At 38.1% G+C, this 22,853-nt stretch overlaps 1 protein-coding gene across 6 annotated transcripts in view; it reads left to right on the forward strand.

The window, feature by feature from the left end:
• Window positions 1-22,523, forward strand: part of FAM149B1 (family with sequence similarity 149 member B1) — a 24,452-nt gene extending 1,929 nt beyond the window's left edge. For 2 of the 6 annotated variants that reach the window (XM_075072625.1, XM_075072627.1), the window contains 14 exons: window positions 1,203-1,335; window positions 2,455-2,597; window positions 3,302-3,421; window positions 4,042-4,212; window positions 6,438-6,625; window positions 7,482-7,615; window positions 8,254-8,307; window positions 8,816-8,928; window positions 10,066-10,290; window positions 13,830-13,956; window positions 14,368-14,493; window positions 15,738-15,819; window positions 19,529-19,614; window positions 21,191-21,275. In XM_075072625.1, coding sequence (XP_074928726.1) covers window positions 1,203-1,335; window positions 2,455-2,597; window positions 3,302-3,421; window positions 4,042-4,212; window positions 6,438-6,625; window positions 7,482-7,615; window positions 8,254-8,307; window positions 8,816-8,928; window positions 10,066-10,290; window positions 13,830-13,956; window positions 14,368-14,493; window positions 15,738-15,819; window positions 19,529-19,611 — 1,699 coding nt within the window. In that variant the 3' untranslated portion in view covers window positions 19,612-19,614; window positions 21,191-21,275. Of the gene's footprint in view, window positions 1-1,202; window positions 1,336-1,890; window positions 2,112-2,454; window positions 2,598-3,301; window positions 3,422-4,041; window positions 4,213-6,437; window positions 6,626-7,481; window positions 7,616-8,253; window positions 8,308-8,815; window positions 8,929-10,065; window positions 10,291-13,829; window positions 13,957-14,367; window positions 14,494-15,737; window positions 15,820-19,528; window positions 19,615-21,190 lie in introns of those variants that run through there. The other 4 variants (XM_075072628.1, XM_032765869.2, XM_075072626.1 and 1 more) reach the window with 4 other exon arrangements.
• Window positions 22,524-22,853: the final 330 nt, after the last annotated feature.

Below are 22,853 nucleotides of genomic sequence, written 5' to 3' on the forward strand. Positions count from 1 at the left end.
CCTGCATGGGCAAAGAGGTCCCCAACATAGAACAGCTTCTTGGACTGGGGTCATAATGAGGATGGAGACAATTAAATCCCATTGTTGCCGGCAGAAAGTGCCCGAGGGAGGCAACAGCAGGGGGGTCTGTCGCCCGGTGTGCACCAAGCCAATAAACACACCAGGGTAGAGAAGCAAACTAAGTTTATTTGAGATCTCAAAGTGGTGCTGGGAGACTTGACATGCCTCAAATCCAGCACACCTAAAACAAGCAGTCTGTTCCTTTATATCCATGAGAACTTTTCTCACTGACAAGCAAGCCCCCGTTTCCCCTCCCTCTTCTGTCCGGCTGCAGCATTCTTTTCTCACACACTTCTTTGTCTTCCCCCTCCCTCTTCTCCTTCCTCCCCCTGTAGCAGTTACGTAAGCGCAGGTGCATTAAGTAATCTTGGCCGCGGCAGCTCATTAGTAAGTTTTCCTTCTGCAAGTTATCTTGTCCTTCTGCTAAAGGTGCACAGGCCTCATTACTTCTGCTTTAGACCAGTTTGAGCTATATGGCAACTGATAAGGGACATTGCACCTGGCCTTTTCTATTTATTGGCCTGTTAGGTCAATTAGAGTTTAAACATGGAAGAACTTCTGCTCATCTGAGACCCAAACAGGGAGGCTGTATATCCTTATTGCCTTTTACCTTTTAAGTTACTTAGGATTATCCTTAGTGACACCAACACCATCACTGTCCCCTTCCTGACAGCTTGACCCAGGCTTCTCACTAGAGTAGTGACTCTATGCTTTGCTGGTTGCCTTCCCTTTCATTTTGACAAGACAATATGATATATTTTTTCAAGCCCTAGTATACATGTATGGGAACACAAGTAGTGTTTGGGAATAATTTTCAGAATAGTTAAATCCTTATGATCTGTCACAGCTTGTGAATATTGTGGGTCATCTCATTTTTATGCTAGAAGCAGGAGAGAGGGAGTGTGATTTTCTGAGGTGTGGAGATGAACTGGTAATTCTCTATGTAGTTAAAGGGAGAAGGTAGTAAAATAACTCTTGGAAAATGAACGTGTCAAGAGCCTAATCCTACAGCCCTCTTCTGCAATCTAAACTGTTATAAATATGCCTTTCTACACATGAAAAATAGTCTACTCATCCACATATTTCTGAATGTATCTCATGAGAATTTTTTTCTCCTCTACCCCCAAAAATGTGCATTTTAGGGAGTCTGAAACCTTGAAGGAATCAAATTACCCAGATATTACTCCAGCTGACAATGGGAGCTCATGGTCTGCTAGTCAGAGTTACACAGGCACCTCCACTGAAGACAGCTCAGTCTTCTCTTGGGGCTACGATGTGAGTAGAACACAGTCCTCCAGCATAAAATTATGAGAGATAGTTGAAAGATTGTGCTGACACATTGAAAGTAGCATTTTGAATAAATTTCTTTGCAAAATCCAGGTTAAGGTGAGAACTGTAAATAATGTAATGGTATTTGCTATGGGAAAAGAAATGGAGGGTCTTTCTCTCTTAACCTCTCCCAACTCTCTCTTCTTTATTGTCTAATCAGTATACGTTCTGCTAATACCTGAATATCATATAGTTTGCATTTTTAGTTTAAAATTTTCAGATCACAGAAAATTTCATGAGTAAAAGTAATGTATACGGCATATATGCCATAATTGTTGAACCTCACATGCCCGTGTGTGGTTTTCATTTGGTTGGATTTACCAAACTGTATTTCGGAAAACCTCTATGCTTCTCAAAGCATATTAAAGCCACTGAAATTTTTTCCCTTTTAAAAAATGTATTTCTCTTTCATATGCCAGTACAGGCTCTGATTAACAGGTGTTATTGCTCTTTCCGCAGTGGAGACAGAAAAATTGTTGAATTTTAAATGAGTTGAGAAACATCTTCAGTTGTTTTCTGTCTGGAGAAGCATCCTCAGTTGTTTACTGGCTACATAGAGGATTTGGCACTTATCAAGTCTTGATTACTGTTCAGTGTCATACATTTATGGCAACATCTGATACCACTTAGCATTGTTTTTCCATTCTCTGTCACCATCTATGGCATGATTAATTTTCCATTTCACTGAAATTTGGATGAGTCTTATTTTTTCATGTTTCCAGGTAATTTACCTGAATTGCCATGTCTCAACTGACAATTTTCTTTCTTATTGTTGATTTAAAACAAATATTCTGAAACCTGTTAAACCATCCAGTAAGGACAGTGCTGATCTAAATTTTGTGTGTACATGAGATCAGCACTTACATCAATCCGTGTTCTCTCCAGTGGAAAGATGACTTAAGGTTAACGTGCGTCTGTGAGAGAGGTCCTTACTATTTAAATTATTCCTGCTAAAGTTTAAGTAAACTAATGTGTTTTTTTTTCAATTAAGGTGGCTTAAAAAAAATTCTCACCCCAAATCCTCCCGTTTAACATTTTTTTTTTTTGGATAATTTTTCTTCCTAGGAATTTGATAAAGCTGCCACACGACAAGTTCAGGAGATGTTCAGACACATTGATGAGCTTTTATATGAACAGAAAGAAAGTGTGCATGTTGAGGGTCTGCAAGAAGAGTGCCAACAATGGACATCTAGCTTTCCTCATCTCAGGTATTTTATTGATGGAGTAATGCTGGTAATGTCACAGAATTATTAAAGAACCAAATTGCTAGTGGTGGAAATGGCTGTATTTTTAAACACTGTTAGAACTGATGTGTGTGTGAGTGATTATACAATATGTGGAGAGAAAATTGTCTGTCTGCTCCCACTCTTCCCCCACCGCTGCAAGGCTCATATTTAGTTCCTTCAGGTGCATGGAAGACTGTTGATATTTTTCACTGCATTGGGCCCTAAAATAGCAACTTTTTCTTAGAAATGATAGATGTTTATTTTTTGATAATTAAAAAACACCAATAATTCATCTCTCCTCTACAAATAAATAGCTTGCCAGATATGGTGGCTATTTGGAGACTTAAATCTTATTCTTACATTTGACAGATTTGCCAATGCTTAAGGCATTAATTTAGAAGAGGAGAAAGCAAAAGAATTTTCTTAACACATATGCATGATACCATGCAATGTGTGTAGAGAAAATACCTCAAACCACATTAAAATATAATCTGCAAAGCAGAAAATTTCTCATTTGACAAGTATATTTTCAAAGCTTTTTGTGTGAGATACAAGCAACTTCACTATTTCTATGGTATTCATATGGCTTCCCAATAAACTTTATTTACTTTCTTGTATAATCAATCATTCAGCCATTTTATGTATCACATTGTCTGATTTTTCATATTTTCTTTTTAATATTATAGGATTTTGGGGAAGCAGGTAGTAATCCCCACAGATGAAGGTTTTGGGTGGTATTCAAGTTCACCTTCTAGCAGCTTAGGTTCATTGGATGTCAGCCCAGTACAAGAAAGAGATTCTAGTGAGTAAGTATCAGTAGATTTCCCAGATTGTATCAGTGTATGAAGGTGATTTTTCTGCTCAAGGATTGCAACAATCAATTTATTTTCTTAATTTATGAGTTGTATATAAAGTCAAGCTTCAGCATTTTTTGTTTGGTAGGTTTTTGAACAAAGCATGGATTAGTAGCCAAAAGAAAAGAGTTACTAGATTCAGGATGGTTAGACCTTCCAGATGAGTCTGTTGTTGAGGTGCAGTAGACTGCAAATTGACCTAATAAGTTGATAGTTAGCTTTTTGAGGACTTCTGTGTATAGTAATTGCCAGTGACATTCATTAACTATTAATGTTTATACAGTGCTTTAAAGATATAAAGCACTTTTTTCTTTACAATTGTTTTATAAACTTATTCTCTGAGACTGTAGACTCTTGTATAAGCATTAAAAATGTACAGCATTAAAATCCACAATATGCAGGCTTACTGTCCTTTCCAGTACCTAACCCATTAATGTACCCATTTGGTCTTCCAACCAAACCATCTTATGTGTCTCAGTTGACCATACAGGAAAAGCTAAATTCTACTGTTATAAATAGAATAACAAATTTCTTTTATTTTCTGCTTTTTGAAAAATACTTTGTTTGTTAAGGTTTAGTATTTTGGGCAAGAAGATACCTCTGTGTGTTACTCCCGTTCATAAAGATGTTGACTTTTCAAAACCTCCTACTGTTTGCTCTGTGGAGAGTGAAGAAGGTGAAGATGGAGTAATTGTTTCTGAAGGAACAACGGAGGAATATCTAGCATTTGACTGCAGAGATGTGTAGGTATTGAATATTAATCTATAACAACACCTGTAGTACTGGTGGCCTGGAATTTCTGTTGCTAAATGATAATATATTACGTTTGTTCTTGACATTGGGATGACAATTAATGTGACAAAACAATACTTTCACTGAATCTTCTCTCACATCATCCGACTAGAGAAATTTCAAATGTTTAAGGCTGGAGAGGAGCTTGTAAAACCATGGAGGTCTATCTACCTCCTTGAATTAGTAATTTTGCTGTGCTATATTTTTCCCCTCAAAGTATTTGTCTTAATTCCTTTTTATAACTGTTCATACTAGTTGCTTCTGTTTCTGGCCTGAGTGGTTTATAACATAACAGCCTGATTCTGAATGTCAAGTTTGTTACTGGTTGTTATGTATCATGAATGTGCTTGGTGCTGCTTCTGCATTTCAGTGTCCAGATTACCAGTGTTTATGTAGTATTAGATCTCTCTACCTCCTTAAGAGGAATTAAGTTGTTCTGGATTCGCTATTTATGAGAAAATAATTTACATTTGTTTCCATCAAAAGAAGGAAATTAAGGGTGTCAGTTGGAAACACCACTTATTTTGTGCAACTTGCCCAATGTAGACAAAAGTAAGGAAGAAATCTGTATGACCTGTTAGTTTGTTAGTTGGTCACAAGTTAACTAGTTTGAAAAAACAAAGTCACTTATGTGTACAGTTCATGAGTTTGATTGGTATATGGCTGTGACTTTCAAACTTTTTAGGGCTGGATACCCCTTTCCAAATAATGTAGTCTACTGCGTACCCCCATCTGAGATAGGTAGAGGTGACGTGGGGGGGCACACAGGGTCAGCCCCTCCCCCCTAGATTTCCGCCTTCCGTTTAGCAGCAGCTTCTAGAGGTTTTCAAACTATGGTGCGCATCCTCTTCGAGGGGCACAGAGGAACATTCAGGGGGATGAACAGCGACGCCACGTGGCTCGGGCCAGACCTGTGCCACAGGACTCAGGAAGGGAGCATCATCTCTATCCATTGACTCACCTCAGTGGGCCGCCCCATCTTGTCTCGGTTGAGGGGCACAACCAAAAACTGTAACTCAAAGGGGGAGCTCCCCTGAACATTGTCCGCCATTATATGATTTTTCTCATGTACCCATAGGAGTACAGCTACTCTGGTTTGAAAACCATTGTCTGGCATGTGCTGACCAGGCCAGTAGGAGGTGGGTATTGCAGTGAACAAACAGCAGAAAATTCTGTAAGGTATTAAGTAGTCAGTATAGAAAACTCCTTTAGCGCTAGCCCTTCCTTATCTTCAAAATGTGTAGCTTTTTATGTTAAATATTAAATAGAAGATATTGATGCTGTAATAAATAGATGCTGAAATATTTTTTATTCTGTGTCAGCATGAGAAATCTTTTGGCTGACCCATCATGTTCTTGAATGCAGCAGACATCTCCTGGCCTTCAGAACTTAATACACCTCTTGTCTTGTGGAAGATCCTGCAGCTGGAGTCTATTTGCTGCCCCTGAGCTTTCTTTTTATATCTTTTAAATACAAGAGCTTTATTTCTTTTTAATTCTCTGAAATTAAGTTGGTTCTATATTCTAAATATTTGGTGGCTGTTAGTTGCCTTTCTTGCCAAAATCAGTGACTTTGTAGTGATGTGCATTCAAAACTGCTGCCTAGTGGGGAGATGAATGAAGATAATAGTCCCACTGGAAGTTAAGTACTCAAATTGTAAATATTAATATATATTTTTTATAAAGCGCTCTTTATTCATGGATCTCAAAGTGCTTTACCAAGGAGGATAATTGTCATTATACTCATTTTACAGATCAGAAAGTCAAGGCACAGAGAGGTAAAGTGATTTACTGAATATCACACAGATCAGTGGCAGACTATGAAATATATTCTCATGTCAGTGTTCTATCCACAGAAGCATGCTGCCGCCAATACTAGATTCAGTGGGTTATCTGCTCTTATTTGTTGAGTGCACCGGCACCCCTCAACAGACAATAATTTGTGAGAAATATGCCATTTCTGTTGAAGTCATTTCTTGTAATCATGCAGCCAGCTGTCCTGACCTACCCATTTTATCTTAAAAGGAAATAGAACCAAAGTCTAACAGAGGTGCACATATGTAACAGACATATAACCAGCCATTTAAAACATTAAATGATTACAACAAGAATGCAAAGGATAGAGAAAGCAGTTTGTTTAAGTCAAGATAGAAATCTTGCTCACCGTCTCTTTACAGGGAGGAAGAGTTGCATGAAAGGAAAATGGGACTCTCATCTGACAGACAGAAATTAGGTTTCCCTCCTATATCTCCATGTTACTGCATGAAGGATGCTGTGCTCACATATGTGTTTGATGATGTGTGGCGTGAAGTCCTGGACTCTGTGGAGGAGTTAATCTGCCGGCACTGGGAAGGATCAGTCTCCGGTAAGGATCAGTGTTGACATAAAATTTGAAATGGATGTAATACTCTGATGCTCTCTTTAAAAAGGATATTCTTTGTAGTGCTTAAAATTAGTAAGCCTTAGCCTCATAGGATACACTGTATTTCTGGAGGCAATATTTGTGCATTAAATCATACTTCAAAGAGAGGTAGTCAGTACTTTTTATTACTTAGTATAATTTTTATACCTTCCATAGTTTCCAATATTATTTTAGAATCCTATAAATAACACTTGTTGCTCTATTCCATTTGGGAAACACTGTTTGTCTTCCTACTACCCAAAAATAATCAGTTCACTAGTGTCTTTGACAACCACACAGGTTTGAAGTACGCTTATTTCATCTTTTGGTTAGCTGCTATCCTGCATCATCAGAGCAGAGATATTGCAGTATTGTATTGGTAATGTTTTGTTTTTGTTAAAGAGCAATGAATAGGGTAAATTGAAAAATAAAAAAATATTTTAGATAGTACTCCCCACCACATTACATTTTCAAGGGATGTTAAAATCTGTAGTTGATATTACTGTTTAAACAACTTATAACCTGCCTGCCTGTGAAAAAAATCATCTGATCCATACTTGCAGAGCAGGATTTTTTTTTACTACTGTATGGAATGGAATAAAAGAGAGACATATTTTGGTGATACCCTTTAACAACAACAGTACCTTGATTTTTCAACTTGATGAGACATGAATTTAACAATACTAAACAGAATTAAACACCTGAATGAAATCTATCAAAAAAGAGCCTAAAATCTTTGGATTCAAAGTATTGCCCATAAAAGTGGCAATGCTGACAGTTTGTAGTGATGTGGATTCTCCACTCTTCTTGTTTTGCATAGATGATGAGAAAAATGTCATAACTGTAGAAACAAGGAGAATGGATCCTGGAAGCCCTTTTCTGCAGTTTGAACCTCTGCCATTGGTGTTACCTCGAGTGCCACAAGCTAAAATGCCCTCCGTCACCTCAAATTTGGTAAGCTCTACTGGCCCAGTGGTTAAGGTTGAATTGGAGTAACACTGCCTGCCTGGCCAGAGTGGCTAAAGTTTTCTAGAGGGAGATTTGTGCTTTGACCTCTTCATAAAATTAGAATCATGATCACTAACTGCCCTTTCTAAAACTTCAGTTTTGTTATGCCTCACAGTAACAATTGTTTTTTATCTGTTTTAAATGTTGTTGTTGTTTTGTAGTATCATTTATAATGGACCAAGGTATGGTGAGTTTTGGATGGTAATGGTGTAGATTCTTCCTATACTTAACACTGCTTGAGTTAAATTGTGAGGTTCTGAGTGGTGTGCACGAGAGATGTTTTAGGCACTGTCAACCCAGCCATTTCCAAGGTCATTAGAAATTAGAGATTAGAGTCTAGTCTCTGTGAAGTGGTAAGTGACTCTACATTTAAAACATGATTTAAAAAAAAAATTTTTTTAGATACTGATTCTGGCCCTGCATGTTCTACTTTAGGATTAGATGTCCATAAAGTGGAAAGCACCAAAAATGTTATCTATATTTCATCAGTTTTTAACTCAATTCTTTCCTTTTTATTTCTTTCTTCCCACTTTTCCTGTATAATCCTCTGCCTCTTCCTCATGTTTGCCTTATTGTATGTGTAGTGCCCACAACCCAGATGTAGCCGCAAAACCAAAAAGAGGAGAAAATCACCTCAAGTATGTATGCTGGAGAGATTAAAGCTCTGTTGTTCTTACTATTGGTGTCATTGTGGTGGGTGGAATTTGCCATTTTTCCAGATCAGCCTGAGTTACAAGGAGAGGATTTTCCAGTTTTATTCTTGACATAAAAGAAGTGCCCAACACATTGTAAAGTGAGATCATAAAGATTCTCCTTTAGTCATTATATTACACTCATTTGTGCACCATGTCACAAGATTGTTTCTTGCAAATGAAAGCCTCAGTTGTGAAGCTTTAAGTACAATATATAGTATGGTAGCAGATATTTTAAAATAAAAATATATACTAAGTGCCATCATTTGCAAGACCAAGCTTCAACTGTTATTTATAGGATACTTAGCCAAACTATGAGAGTGATGTATATGAATATACTCTGCTTTGGTTGGAAGCATTCAGCTTCTGTTGTTTTCCAGTGATTATGTGATAAGGGCAAGAACATAGGTGAGTCATCATGTCAAAAGTAAATCTGTTTTTTTCTGACTTGCAGATAAATGTCTCTCAAGGATCAAGTGGAAGCCCTCAACAAAATCTGAATGGTTTGATGGTGATACATGGGATCCACTTACAGCAAAGGAATCTGCCTCTAATAGAGAAAATATTGTAAGAATTAGTAGCTTTTTGTCTTCGTAGTACTGTAGTAAAGTTGTGCTCTTTAATGCTAGGAAAGAAGAATGTATTGGGATTAAACCCAGTGTCAAAGAAATTAATCTCCCATAGTGTAAGCAGCAGATCTCGATTATTTTCTCACCTACTTATCTGTTGTCAGTGATGCAATATATTTACTGCACTTGCACAAGACTAACTTTATGCTCCTGTGTAAGCCACTGGGACTACTCGCATGCCTAAAGTTAGGCACATGCTTAAATACTTTGCTGAATCAGAATTTAAAAGTGTTAAATATACTGTGGTTTCATAAGGGTAGCTGAAAGGATGGTGTTGAGGTTTGGTTTTCTTTTTAAAATGTAGTGGTTGGATGCTCATGTAAGAGACTGATACAACTTGACTCACATGAGGCATGGGGGAGAGAGAATGTAATACCAGTTCTCTCTTACCATTCTGCCAATATAACAGTCTGGAACTGGAACAAGCCTGCTATTTCATATATTGAGGCTCTCTCAAAAAAAGGCCCATCTTGCCAAATGGCAAATTGTGTGGTGGTTTTGTGACATGCAACAGATGGAACAAGCAAACAACACCTTTTTGTTTCTGATCTAAATATTATTTCAACTTGATCTACAGAGATGAAAGATTAATGCACTAACCCATTAAGTCATCTAATCCCAAACTTTTAAAATTTATTTTTTTAATATGGCTAGTTTATCAGTTAGCTGTTGTCTGCATCACAACTGGTACTAGCTGGCATAGCGTTTGTTATCCTGAAGAGGACAATCACAGGTTGAATGGAGCTGGAAACTAAGGTGCCCTCTTAGCTCTAGAGATAGACCTGTTTGATCTGGTCTGAGGCAAAAAGCCCAGGATGTGAGGGTTTAGCTTGCATTGCCACTCTCTGTGTTGTATAGTAATTCTTCCATTTCTATTCTCTTCAATCCGGAACATTTCATGATAATTAAAAATAAAGCCTACCTCCTTTCTTTCTGTTCCTTGCCCTATTGCTTGATAGCACAGCCCTCCGTGACTTATAGAATGGTATCAAAAGTGTCTGTACTAGGAGTATGAAATCTGTCATAATGACCATGTTTATGTATGTTTCGTTTGGTTCCTTGATTCTGTTGTTAGAGATCTGGATGACAAACCACTATTGAGGCCAGGCTCCAGTTCCATCCTCTCAACAAGAACTCGACTAAATCGCACTCTAGAGCTCAGTACGTCTTCTCTGTCATATTCTGCTCATTCTGCTAGAAGACGCAATCCACCACCACGCACCCTGCATCCCATCAACACTAACCACTCTCGTTCGGGGACACCAAGATCCATGGATGAAGTCATCAGGGGAACACGACTGTATGTTTGAAAACCAGTTTTTCACTCTGCAAATTATAGAACTAAAGGTTTATAGAACAAAGTCCATATAAAGCAAAAAAGCTGTCAAATGGCGACTGTGTCTGATTTTTAATTAAAAAAAAATATAACTGCAAATTAAATCACTGCCTCCTGAGAAAGCTGAAACTGCTACATTTGCTAAAACTGACGTAACATTTTACCTGAAACCTATGTTTCTGAAAATTGTGTAAGATGTGATGCTGTGCATTGCTGTATAAGAGAGACTACATTCCTATAAGTTCTGAGCAACTGGAGAGCAAACTTAATTTTATTAATTGCTGCCTTGGAGAGAAGAGGAGAGTTGCACGTAAAGATGTACAATATGATAGCTACAGAGGACGCTAATCTTAGTGAGTCTGTTCCAAAGCCCGCTGAAGTCAATGGAAAGACTCCCATTGACCTCAATGGGCTTTGGATCAACTCAGGAATGAAATTATTTTCATTTTCCTCCAGTCTTTTGCCTGCATCCAAAACAGACTTTAACACTCTGAAAGCAGCTGAGTCACCCTGGAGTGCGAGTACCAAGAGCTGGCTCTTCTGGATTTAGAAGTGACATGCCAAAATGTATGATTCTGGGAAGCCACAAGTACTAAAAGTCTCTAATTGATCTCTGATGCTTCTGGTATCTGTGACAACCCAGAATGATATATTGTGCAACATTGCTAGTAAATCCAGAAGAGTCATTGGATATCACAGACCCTAAAAATGTTTTATTTAGAAAAGTGAATTCAAGTTTTTCTCTGTTGAGTGTCCTTTGCAGGCAGGCTAGTGGCAGAATTCTGTATGTGTTTCTGGAACTGACTTGACTTTTCCTTTTGACTTTACAGTCTACATTTAGGAATGGACTTGTGTTCTTTTAAACTCATCCAATCTATCCTGTCTTCTCTACCTTTTTTTTCAGATGTTGTCATTATTACCAACTCAGCTGTAAATTACTTAATAGCTGATTCTCCTTCTTCCTTCCAGTGTCTTATAATGTCTCTCTTCACTATTCTCAGACCCAGAGATTCATTTCACAATTCTTGAAGTACCCCCTTTATTCTTAGAATATATACTAAATGCATATATAGGTTCCAAGGAGAGGTTTTAAAAAAATTGGTTATTTTTTCAAGCTCTTGTAACACGTAGTTCCAGAATGTCCTCCCAATGTATGCATATAATACCAAAGGCCTCTTGAATATCTTCAGTACTTATCTCATAAGTGGACTCTATTCATATATAAGATGCCTATAAATTGCAGTATTTTCAAAGCAGAATACCTATTTTACAACTTTTTACTTTTGTTTGCACATTGTAGTTATTCCTTAAACACACACATTAACACAAATATTATGTAGGTTTAAATATCACAGTTAAATAAATTTTAAAACGGAATAGTTAAAAATCATTTTTGCTTACTTGTCCAGACTTAAATTTTGTGTCTTTTCTGCAACACTTGCTAATAAATTATCACTCAGACTTCAGAGAAGCCAGGGAATGCTGCTCCCTGTCTTGTTTTAGATGTCATTGATTCCATCAACTTTGTAAGATAAATAATGAACTTGCCTTTTGTTGGGTAGAAAGCTTCTGAGTTCACCTTCTTAAAAAAAGGATTTGCTCTTAACAAGCCTTTTACATCTTTCTTTTTGGTTCTGTAATGAAGTCATAAAGTTGAATTTGTGAGATCACAGTTAGTGATTTCGTAGACAAGCAGGATGAGAAACAGATCTGTGTGGTAGAATCTCTTGCTTAAAATACACATTTCAGCAGTATCTATATTTGTTTGTATATTTTGCCATACACAGTGGTATCTAACATAAAGTTTCAACATTGTCCTGTTAGGACACACTTCTCTTCTCCATTCTGAGATATCATTGGTCCGTTATTGATTTCTTTCCTCCCTTTTTTGGGCTTTCTGGCCACAGTGACAGAGTGTTTATTAAGAAAAAGGCAGTGTAAACATATGCATCTTGTATTGTACAATAAAAGAGGCAAAACATGACATCATCCTTATGCACTGTGGTACAGTTCCATAGCAGGGTGCCCTTTCACAAGAATGCCAGGACTCCAGCACCAGTGAGCTTCATCTTGGGTACCAACAACTACTTAGTACTTGTTGAGCACTGTATTTCAAGGATGATGTGGAGGAAAAGGCAGTCCTATTTAGGCTCTGACGATAAAGATCAGGACTTTTAATTGGATCTAGTGTTAAAGGGGGAGCTAGTACAGTGATTCTCATTTATATGTTCTTGTCTATCTGTTCTGCGTAGGAGATGGGGTTCTACATTCCAGACCAGCTGCAGCCTCTGTATATCTTCCATTCTCAGCCCCACGTAGAGAGTATTACAGTATTCTATCCTTGAGACTACAAAGACATAGATCCAGAAGATGTTTCTGGCTGCTGCCACAGCTTGGATATCTAGATACAGTGCAGAGCCAAGATGGCCTACCTCCTAGACAGTAGACAGAAGCCTTCAACAGAAGAAATTGATACAGATTATGCAAAATCTGCCAAAAGTTCCTCACTGCCCACCAACATTTATCTTACTTGAAACTGAGTCAGTGTTTACTGAACTCTATCCATCCAGGTGCTTATTTCTTCCATACAGTGAGGTAGCTGGAAGATGGCATCTGCTTCAGGTGCAAACGATATATGTAGCTGTGCCTTAGCAGCATGTTGCTGACATTTGAGCCCATACTAACACAACCATCTCATGGTCTCTCACATAGATATTGACGAGGAGTGGGGACAGTATTGAGGCCTGTGGGATTCCACAGATACAGGCTTTTGGTAAGAGCAGTTGCCCATCACAGCCCTCAGATGTAGTCAAGACGAATGAGTAGAACACTGTGAGAGCAGTGCCATCAACTCCTGCTATATTCCATGGATGGGATAGCAATATCTTGTGGTCAGCCATATTGAGGGCATTAGATAAATACAGTAGAACTAGCACAGATGCCTTGCCACTGTTCATGGCATAAAATCATCTGAAAGAGTAACTGTGCTATCTCAATGTCATAGCTAGGTCTGAAACCTATCTGGGAGGGATCTAGTGATAAGTAATTATGTGGTGCTGGAGCTGGGCTGCTGTTACCTTTCCCATGACCTTGCTTAGGGTTGTGAAGATCTGAGATCTAGTGAAACTGCTGAGATCGCTGTTGTTTTGACCATTGACTGGACCATAACAGACTTCAGGGTGTCTGGAAGGTTTGCCTTCCCAAGGGATACATTGACAAAATGCATGAAGAGCAGTCCCCAGCCTACTAACAAGGGAATACAGAAAATTACTGGCTAAGACCATTTTGTAACTTTTCAAAAATAATTTCAAGCTTAGTCCAATGCGGTGCTCGCCCTTAAAGCCCAGTTCTCCTATACTTTCCACACAACAACCCAGCATCTTAAATTACAATTCTCCATGTGTTGTCCTGAGTTTTATTGTTTCATTTGTTTTAGCTCACATCGGTCTCATAATCTCTGGTATTAATGTATATTTTTGGTTATTGGTGGTGGCGGATTCCAGTCCTACTGCACATGACCAGCTGTTGTCACCGTCCTTAATGCCCTTGAGCCGAAATAATCTTCTGCCACCTATTAGTACTGCTGACGTGATGGAACACTTGAACACCGTGAGATCCCAAAGACAAACGGTAACCTCCCAATTTGTATGTCATATGAAAACACGTTTAATTCTTTGGAAACGAGAGATGTGTTAAAGTTGAATTTAGCTCACAGCAGATTGTATTGGCAAATCCAAGAACTGTTTGTTGTATTTTTATTTTTGGTTTATATTTTTGTTGTTATCCAGATTATCCTGATGTTCTTAGAAGTTCTTCCTCATAGTTATGATAAGATAATACAATGTTGTAATACAAAAATAAGCTCATGAGTTTTGACCAACAAACTGGAGCAAAGTTGAGTGCTTTTCAGACCCAGTGAACCATTTTCTGTTTCCTATGAAGATGCTCATAGTTGATTAAACTCTGATTCCAAGATTTTATCTTTAATGTAGTCACAATCAAAAATAGTCTGATTGTTAATTTTTCTGTACTTTGATGTAGAAAGCCCGAGGGAATTCCAGTCGAGCTCAGAGTGCAATGGAAGATGAGATTAACCATCAGCAGCCACAGGAGAGGCTTTTCTTACCTGATCATTTCTCCAGGCCTAATACAACACATGCATTTTGGGTAAAAAATAATATTTAGCTCCAGAGAGATTGTTTGGTAGATTTTTGCTTTAGCAGTTACCATTTATAAATACTTAATGGAGAACTGGATGGCTCAAGTGATTGGTACAGAACCTTTAACTCCTACATCCCCAATTTAAAGCTGCCCAGGTTGGTAGGTATAAAGTTGTTTGGCACCTGTGAAATGACAATGTGGACTCAGTCCAGTTCCTAGAGGTTAAGTGTCCATGCCTCCAAATTCCTCACAACCAGCTCTCTTTATGGTCAGTATTTTCAGCTATTGGAACTACACTCTTCTCCTTAGAGATGATCCTTCCAGAACAAGTGTGAGGTATATTGTGAAGAAGCTTGTACTACTTTTGATCTAAATATGACTTTAATCTTCAGAGCTTTTCAAGCCAGCATCTTTCAAGAGGATTACATTCATGAAGAAATTAGGAAGAAAAAAATACTTTGCTTTGTAAACGTAAAGGGACTTGTTGGGCCATCTACTCAACCTCCTGCATAACTGAAGGATAGTTTTCTTAAGTTTCCTTGAACAACCCCATATTATTTGTAAAATCTCTACAGTTCAATTTCATTATCAGATGCTGCTGTATAGCTCTTTATTTTAAAATTTACTGGGGAACAATCTGGCTGGCTTCTTGTCCCAGCTTTAACTAACTTTTTTATTATACACCTCTACCCCGATATAACACAAATTCTGATATAACGCGTTAAAGCAGTGCTTCAGGGGGCTGGGGGGGCAGGGCTGCGCACTCTGGCGGATCAAAGCAAGTTCGATATAACGTGGTTTCACCTATAAGGTGGTAAGATTTTTTGGCTCCTGAGGACAGCTTTATATCAAGGTAGAGGTGTATTAAGCTTTGTGAGTGTTGAATCCTGCAGTACAGCTCATGGTTTCCATGTATGGTTGTAGGAACACTTGGGCTTCCTATCTTGAAACATAGGTAGTTTGAATGGCTAGTGCTGCTTCTAAGTAATATACAGTAGATTTTTGGGGGGGAGGGGAGAGGTGTAGATAGGTGTGGGATCTTCTGTCCAATTTAACCTAAGGGAGAACCACCTCAGGATATTAATCTTTTTATATTAGGATCACGTATTGTATTTATGAGGTTATAAATATGGAGTTATTGGGCACCATTAAAAGTGTTCTGTTTTAATAAAATTCTTGGTATTGGGACTTGCCATTTTAAAAAATCCTGTTAATGCAAATATTCAAAACTAGTTCACCTTATCTTTCAGCCTGATCCACAGTATCACCGTTCTTGCACAGTTATTGATTATGCTAATCAACCCTGGACCAGTAGAGGATCAGCAGGCACAGGTACTGCAATATTTTAACTGAAATAATAATGGGTGTGATGTGGGGTATTTGCTGCTTTTATATCACATGACTTAAGTTGTATCTGCAACATGAACAGAAAACCTCTATTAATTAATTTATACTTTATTTATACTTCTAATTTACTGTTATACAAAGTTTCACAGATAGGGGGTTGTGTGGTTTTTCCTCCTGCCATATGTAACAGTTTAAATAATTCAAAGGACTTTTTACACTGTGGACTTTGATCCTTCTCCTATTAAAATACATGGAAATTGACTGAATAGAAAGAAAGATCAAGTACTATATATGTGAAATTCAAGGTTATATTTTCCTGTTGGTTCTGGTTCACTATCTGTATAACTAAGGCCTTGCTTATATTAAAAGCTGCGCTGGTTTAACTGAAAGTCAGTGTAGTTCAGGGGTCAGCAACCTTTCAGAAGTGGTGTGGCGAATCTTCATTTATTCACTCTAATCTAAGGTTTCACGTGCCAGTAATATATTTGAACATTTTTAGAAGGTGTCTTTCTATAAGTCTATAATATATAACTGAACTATTGTTGTATGTAAAGTAAATAAGGCTTTTAAAATGTTTAAGAAGCTTCATTTAAAATTAAATTAAAATGCAGAGTCCCCCGGACTGGTGGCCAGGACCCAGGCAGTGTGAGTGCCACTGAAAACCAGCTTGTGTGCTGCCTTCCGCACCCTTGCCCTAGGCTGCCTGTCCCTGGTGTAGTTGAATCAATGTGTCAAAATCCCTATAGGGATACTTTTACATGAGTTTAAACCCCAGATATCAATTTAGCTTCATTTGACTTGTAACCCACTTAAGCTGAATATACACATAGTTTAAATTGAGTTGAGTAACCATGCAGAGGATTTTACCAGTTTAGTTAAGTTGATTTAAAATCCACTTTTAGTTAAACCAGTGAAGTTTCTAAATGTAGATGAGGTTTTGCATGGGGAAGGGTGGGGATGGGATGAGATGAACTTAGTGGCAGATAATACGCATTCCCTAGCCTGAACTGCCCTACTATTCTGGAAATGCTAATGATACAATTCTTAACTTTTAAAACAAAGCCATTCTTATGTGCTTCAGATACAACCCCCATTACGATTTTGTGATTTAGCAGCAGGGTACACGAAGCAGTGTGCGCGCAAGTGCACTTTTGCCACAGAAATCATCTAGGGAGGAAGGCCTCTTGTCTCCAGCAACTCTTGCTTCAGAGATCTCAGGATTACTGTAGGGAGGGTGTCACTCATTGTACTCTGCAATTACACAGCAGTAAAAAACAGTTAGCCAAATCTATAGAGTTTTGTTTTCTATATTGACTGTATTGTTTTCAGGTATGGCTGGGTAGTTTACATTGGAAAATAGTCTGGATTGTAAATCCTTAATTGGGATAATCTTTTCACCTAAAACTCAAAACCCATCCTATGTATCTATCTTAATACTGGAATGTTTATTGCTCTACAGATTCTATTAACATAAGAGCGAGAGGTATCAAGTTAGGGATATCTAGTTCTTCCTGAATTAGTTCTTTTCACCATCATGCTCTGGGTCATTCTTTAAATGAGGAGAGAAAAGATCATCCTCCATTGGGTAAGAAATGAGGCAGCAGACTTGACAACTGTTAAATGTTCTTGGTGTATTTATATCTGATAGTTGGTCTGTCAGATTCCTAGTGGATAGGTGTTAGGATGGTATTTATTATCTGATCTGGTATCAGACATGCCAAACCCATGAAAAAAATGCAGAAATTAGGCTTGTTTTTGGCTTAATTGGCTTGTTGCTTCTTTTTTTTGATTGGCTCCTGGCAAGCAGGGGCAATGGGGGAGAGAGTCAAGGGTGAACACCAGGCCCATCACAGTCCATGGCGATTAGTTCATAGAGTGTTGGGGTTCATAGGGATTGGTTTGTTTTGGCCTTGTTTTGAAATGGGATTAGCTTGATTTTTGGCTTATTGTGAAAGTCAGGGTGCTTATTTACTGTGTGAGAGTTGGCAACTGTGGCTGGTAACCTTGTCAATGATTGAACAGTTATGGAGAGCATCTGGTGGGTCCTTCAGCTCAGTGTTGAAGCACATAGTCAGGGAGGAAAATGGGGGTGGATAATTGAACTATTACTGTCTGTTGTACTATTAGAAAGCTCTTGCAGCTTCTCCCTTTCTGTTGGAATTCTTGAGTCCCATGATTTGTGGTGTTAACTCTAATAAGGCATAATTTTCCATCCATCAGAATCAGTGCAATATAGTTCAGTGAAGCAGCCACTCACTCAGCTAGCGAGCACAGCAGAAACCAGCCCAAGAAGGGATAGCAACAGGAAGGGTTTGGCATATAAATTTTGTAGGAATGAAATGCACACCAACATGCCCTAGCAGCACCTCCCTGTTATTTCCCCTACTTAGTTCTGGACTGGACGGAGAGTATTAAACACTTTAAATAGCAAGTTACTGTGCAGCAAGCCAGGTTGCGAAGCTACAGTGCACCAGCTTGCCATGCAATAACACCCTGTGTGGATATTGACACAGTGTACTTCAGGTAATAGTATGTCAAGCCAACATCCAGGACTTCATGCTCCTTAGCAGTGTCTACAAAGGACATTACTATGTGATATGACAAAACGACTATGATATGGAATTTTAGCCCAGCTTGCGACACAGAAAACTTGCCATGTAGACAAGCCCTAAAGGCACAGTTGGGATAGGGTACCAGTATGCATGTGTTTCTCCCTCCCCACCAAGCGTCCAGGGAATCAGCTCCTTCTCAGGCCAAGCTCCTCTCAACTCCTGCTCTCTCATTGCTGCCAGAATTTGTATAGACCACAGATCACGAACCTAAATACTTAACCCCACCACCATTAGAGTATCTGAATAGGGCCCGGGCTGGAGGGTGCTCAAAGGGCATGTCTGAGTGGAAGGAACTAGGATGCATGATCTAGCATCAAAAAGGGGAAATTAGTGCCTGCATTGTGTGTATGTTTTATGTACACTTCACACTGGTTTTTCAAGCTGAAACATCCATAGCCAAAGGGAGTATTGCCTACAAGAGAAGACAGACCAAAAGAAGAAACTGTCTTAAAAATCATGATTTTTTAAGGATGGTAAATATTAGACTCTCCTGTATTTATGCTGGTACTTCTCACAAGCACTGGAATTTCAAGTATTCTTGGTACAAAGCTTCTTTAATGCATCAGGGCACAGAGCAGTCCACAATAATACAGCAGCTACTTTTAACCAAGGTAAATAGAAAGGAGCACAAACATTGCCAAATTAAGTATAAAAACGTACTAAGAAATGCCAAAAAGGAGTTTGAAGAATGGTGAGCCAAAAACTCAGTTAAAAAGAGACATTTTATTACCTTTTATCAGAAGCAGGAAGCCTGCTAAACAACCAGTGGGGCCCCTGGCTGATCAAGATACAAAAGGAGCATTTAAAGATGATAAAGTTATTGCAGAAAAACTAAATGAATTTTGTTTCAGTCTTCACAGCTGAGGATGTTGGGGAGATTCCCAAACCTGAGCTGTCCTTTGTAGGTGACAAATCTGAGGAATTGTCATAGATTGAAGTGGCACAAGAGGAGGTTTTGGAATTAATTGATAAACTTAACAAGTTACTGGGATCAGATAGCATTCACCCAAGAGTTCTGAAAGAACTCAAACATGAAATTGCAGAACTATTAACTATGGTTTGTAACCTGTCCTTTAAATCAGCTTCTGTACCCATTGACTGGAAGATAGCTAATGTAACGCCAATATTTAAAAAGGGCTCCAGAGGTGATCCCGGCAATTACTGACCGGTAAGTCTAACGTCGGTACTGGGCAACTTAGTTGAAACAATAGTAAAGAATAAAATTGTCAGACACATAGAAAAACAAATTGTTGGGCAAAAGTCAACATGGTTTCTGTAAAGTGAAATCATGTCTTACTAATCTATTAGAGTTCTTTGAAGGGGTTAACAAACATGTGGTCAAGATCGATCCACTGGGCACAGCATACTTAGATTTCCAGATAGCTTTTGACAAGGTCTCTCACCAAAGGCTCATATGTAAATTAAGTTGGCATGGGCTAAAAGGGAAGATCCTTTCATGGGTTGAGAACTGGTTAAAAGACAGGGAACAAAGGGTAGGAATAAATGGTAAATTTTCAGAATGGAGAGGGGTAACTAGTTGTGCTCCCCCAGGGTCAGTCCTAGGACCAATCCTATTCAACTTATTCATAAATGATGTGGAGAAACGGGTAAACAGTGAGGTGGCAAAGTTTGCAGAGGATTCTAAACTGCTCAAGGTAGTAAAGACCAAAGCAGACTGAAGAACTGCAAAAAGATGTCAAAAATCTAAGTGATTGGGCAAGAAAATGGCAAATGAAATTTAATGGGGATAAATGTAAAGTAATGCACATTGGAAAAATAACCCCAACTATACATACAATATGATGGGGACTAATTTAAGTTCAACAAACCAGGAAAGAGATCTTGGAGTCATTGTGGATAGTTCTCTGAAGACATCCGTGCAGTGGCAGTCAAAAAATTCAAACAGGATGTTAGGAATCATTTAAAAATGGATAGAGACTAAAACAGAGAATATCTTATTGCCCTTATATAAATCCATGGTTTGCCCACATCTTGAATATTGCATATAGATGATGTCTTCTCATCTCAAAAAGGATATACTGGCATTAGAAAAGGTTCAGAGAAAGGCAACTACAATGATTAAAGGTTTGGAATTGATCCAATCTGAGGATAGATTAAAGAGACTAGGACTTTGCACCTTGGCAAAGAAGAGACTAAGGGGGGGGGATATGATAGAAGTACATAAAATCATGAGTGGTGTGGAGAAAGTGAATAAGGAAAAGTTATTTACTTGTTCCCATAAGAACTAGGGGTCACCAAATGAAATTAATGGGCAGCAGGTTTAAAACAAATAAAAGGAAGTTGTTCTTCACACAATGCAGTCAACCTGTGGAACTCCATGCCTGAGGAGGTTGTAAAGGGTAGAACTATAAAAGAGTTTAAAAGAGAACTAGATAAATTTATGGAGGTTAAGTCCATTAATGACTATTAGGATAGGTAAGGAATTGTGTCCCTAGCCTCTGTTTGTCAGAGGGTGGAGATGGCAGGAGAGAGATCACTTGATCATTACCTGTTAGGTTCACTCCCTCTGGGGCAACTGGTATTGGCCACTGCCAGTAGACAGGATACTGAAATATTTTAAGATTATTGTACATAAATCAGCCTTGTTTTTTAAAATGAAGATCATGCAATTGCTAATAAATAAAAGGAAAGTATTTTAACATTGAAAACATGGATGTATATGGTTTGGTATTTAAGACTTCTAGCAGATACTAAAATGGATGTTTTACCTAATCTTTATGTAGTAGGTCTTCAGCTACATGGTTCTGGAAGAGCTCACAGCAGAGGCGGATCAGTCACAAGAAGCAGACAAGGACTATAATGAATAATGAACTTACGATGATGCAGTGAGCACACCGATGCTCATGAAACAGTGTTGAATCTCAGCAATATCAAGCTTGTTTACAGAAGAATAAGATCAAATTCATGAAGGATCTTATTTTTGTATGTTATATTTTTAAAAAGCAGCTGCCAAAGACTATATGGTACTCAGCACATTTCAGTTTTCTTCCTGTAGACCAGGTTTTGCTATTCTGGTGAACACTAAAGCTTGTATCCTAAAAGTCTACCAAAATTTTCCACTAAACCATTGCTAATATTTTTCATATTAAAAAGGACGATTGGCTCAGGACTCTCTGCTTCCCATTACTGCAGCAGTGGCACTACTGGAACAGTTGCCTAAGGGCTAACTTTGTGAGAGACACTTGCACTTTTCACAGCAATCTATTTACTATATACTAAAGGGTTGGTTTTTTTTTAATCTTAATTACTACATTGATATTTCTGGCATGATTTCTCTATCAAAAATTAGTAAACATTGTATATAATGCTGCTTGTACAACTGTGGTGTTCAGTTAATTCCGACAAACTGTGGCTCCTGTGGTGAGTACATCAGATACAACAGTTGCATAAAATAAGGTAGCAAATAAAGATGAAATCTTATGCTTCCACATTTGCTAATTTTAACTTGCAGTCTTAACTGTAGCATGCTACTGTCCCTTCCTGTATTATAAACTACACCAGTGACTCAGGCAAGTGTCCTCAAGGAACAAACGCAATCATTTTGCTGAAAATTTATTCCCCCACACTACTCAAAGAGAATCCTTTAAATATTCTTGATTAAATATTTTAAGTAATTTCAGCAGATGAATGTCTCCATTTTGAAACAAATTAGAGTGACTAAAGGAATGTTTCTGTGCACCTGCATCTTTCACCATTTCAGTCACACATGAGAGCTTTCTTAGGCACAGACACATTCTGCTTTTGTAAGATAGACATACTGGGCTATATTAGAAAGTTACTATTAAAATAAACGTATCTTATACATTAAATGCAACAATTTCACAGTAAATCAGCTAAACTGTAATTCAGTTTAACTACAATTAGCTTCAGGTCTTACTATTAACAGTAAGTGCCAGACTGCAAATATATGTACAGTCATAAATTGAGGGTGACCTGTTATTTTTGAACAAAGATTCTGCTACAATGTGAAGACAGTTACTTTGAGGGAACTGATTTTTTAATAAACAAATTGTCATCTTTTATATGCAATTAAAAAGGAACCTTTTCTAAACTTCATTTGTAATTTGAAAATATTGAGGAATAGTTAGTGAAGCCATTTAACAAAACACATTTACAGTTGCCCACTGGAAGTACATACATGATACAAGCTTCACGAAGAGAGACTGAAATGACTATCCCAGGGCACATTTGCTCTTTAGTGGCCACATAAGTCCCATTACTACTAGAAGTCATCTTGCTCAGACAGAGGAAAAAATATCTTTTACATAGTCTGTTAGCACATGCAGCGATTCAGCCCCCTCTCTCTCACCAAAAAACAGGTTACAAATTCCACCAACCACTGTGTGTCTTTTAGCAACTTTTTTACTCAGATTTTCCTCCCTCCCC

This window comes from Chelonoidis abingdonii, chromosome 15 (genome assembly GCF_003597395.2).
Source record: "Chelonoidis abingdonii isolate Lonesome George chromosome 15, CheloAbing_2.0, whole genome shotgun sequence".
Taxonomy (NCBI): Eukaryota; Metazoa; Chordata; order Testudines; family Testudinidae; genus Chelonoidis; species Chelonoidis abingdonii.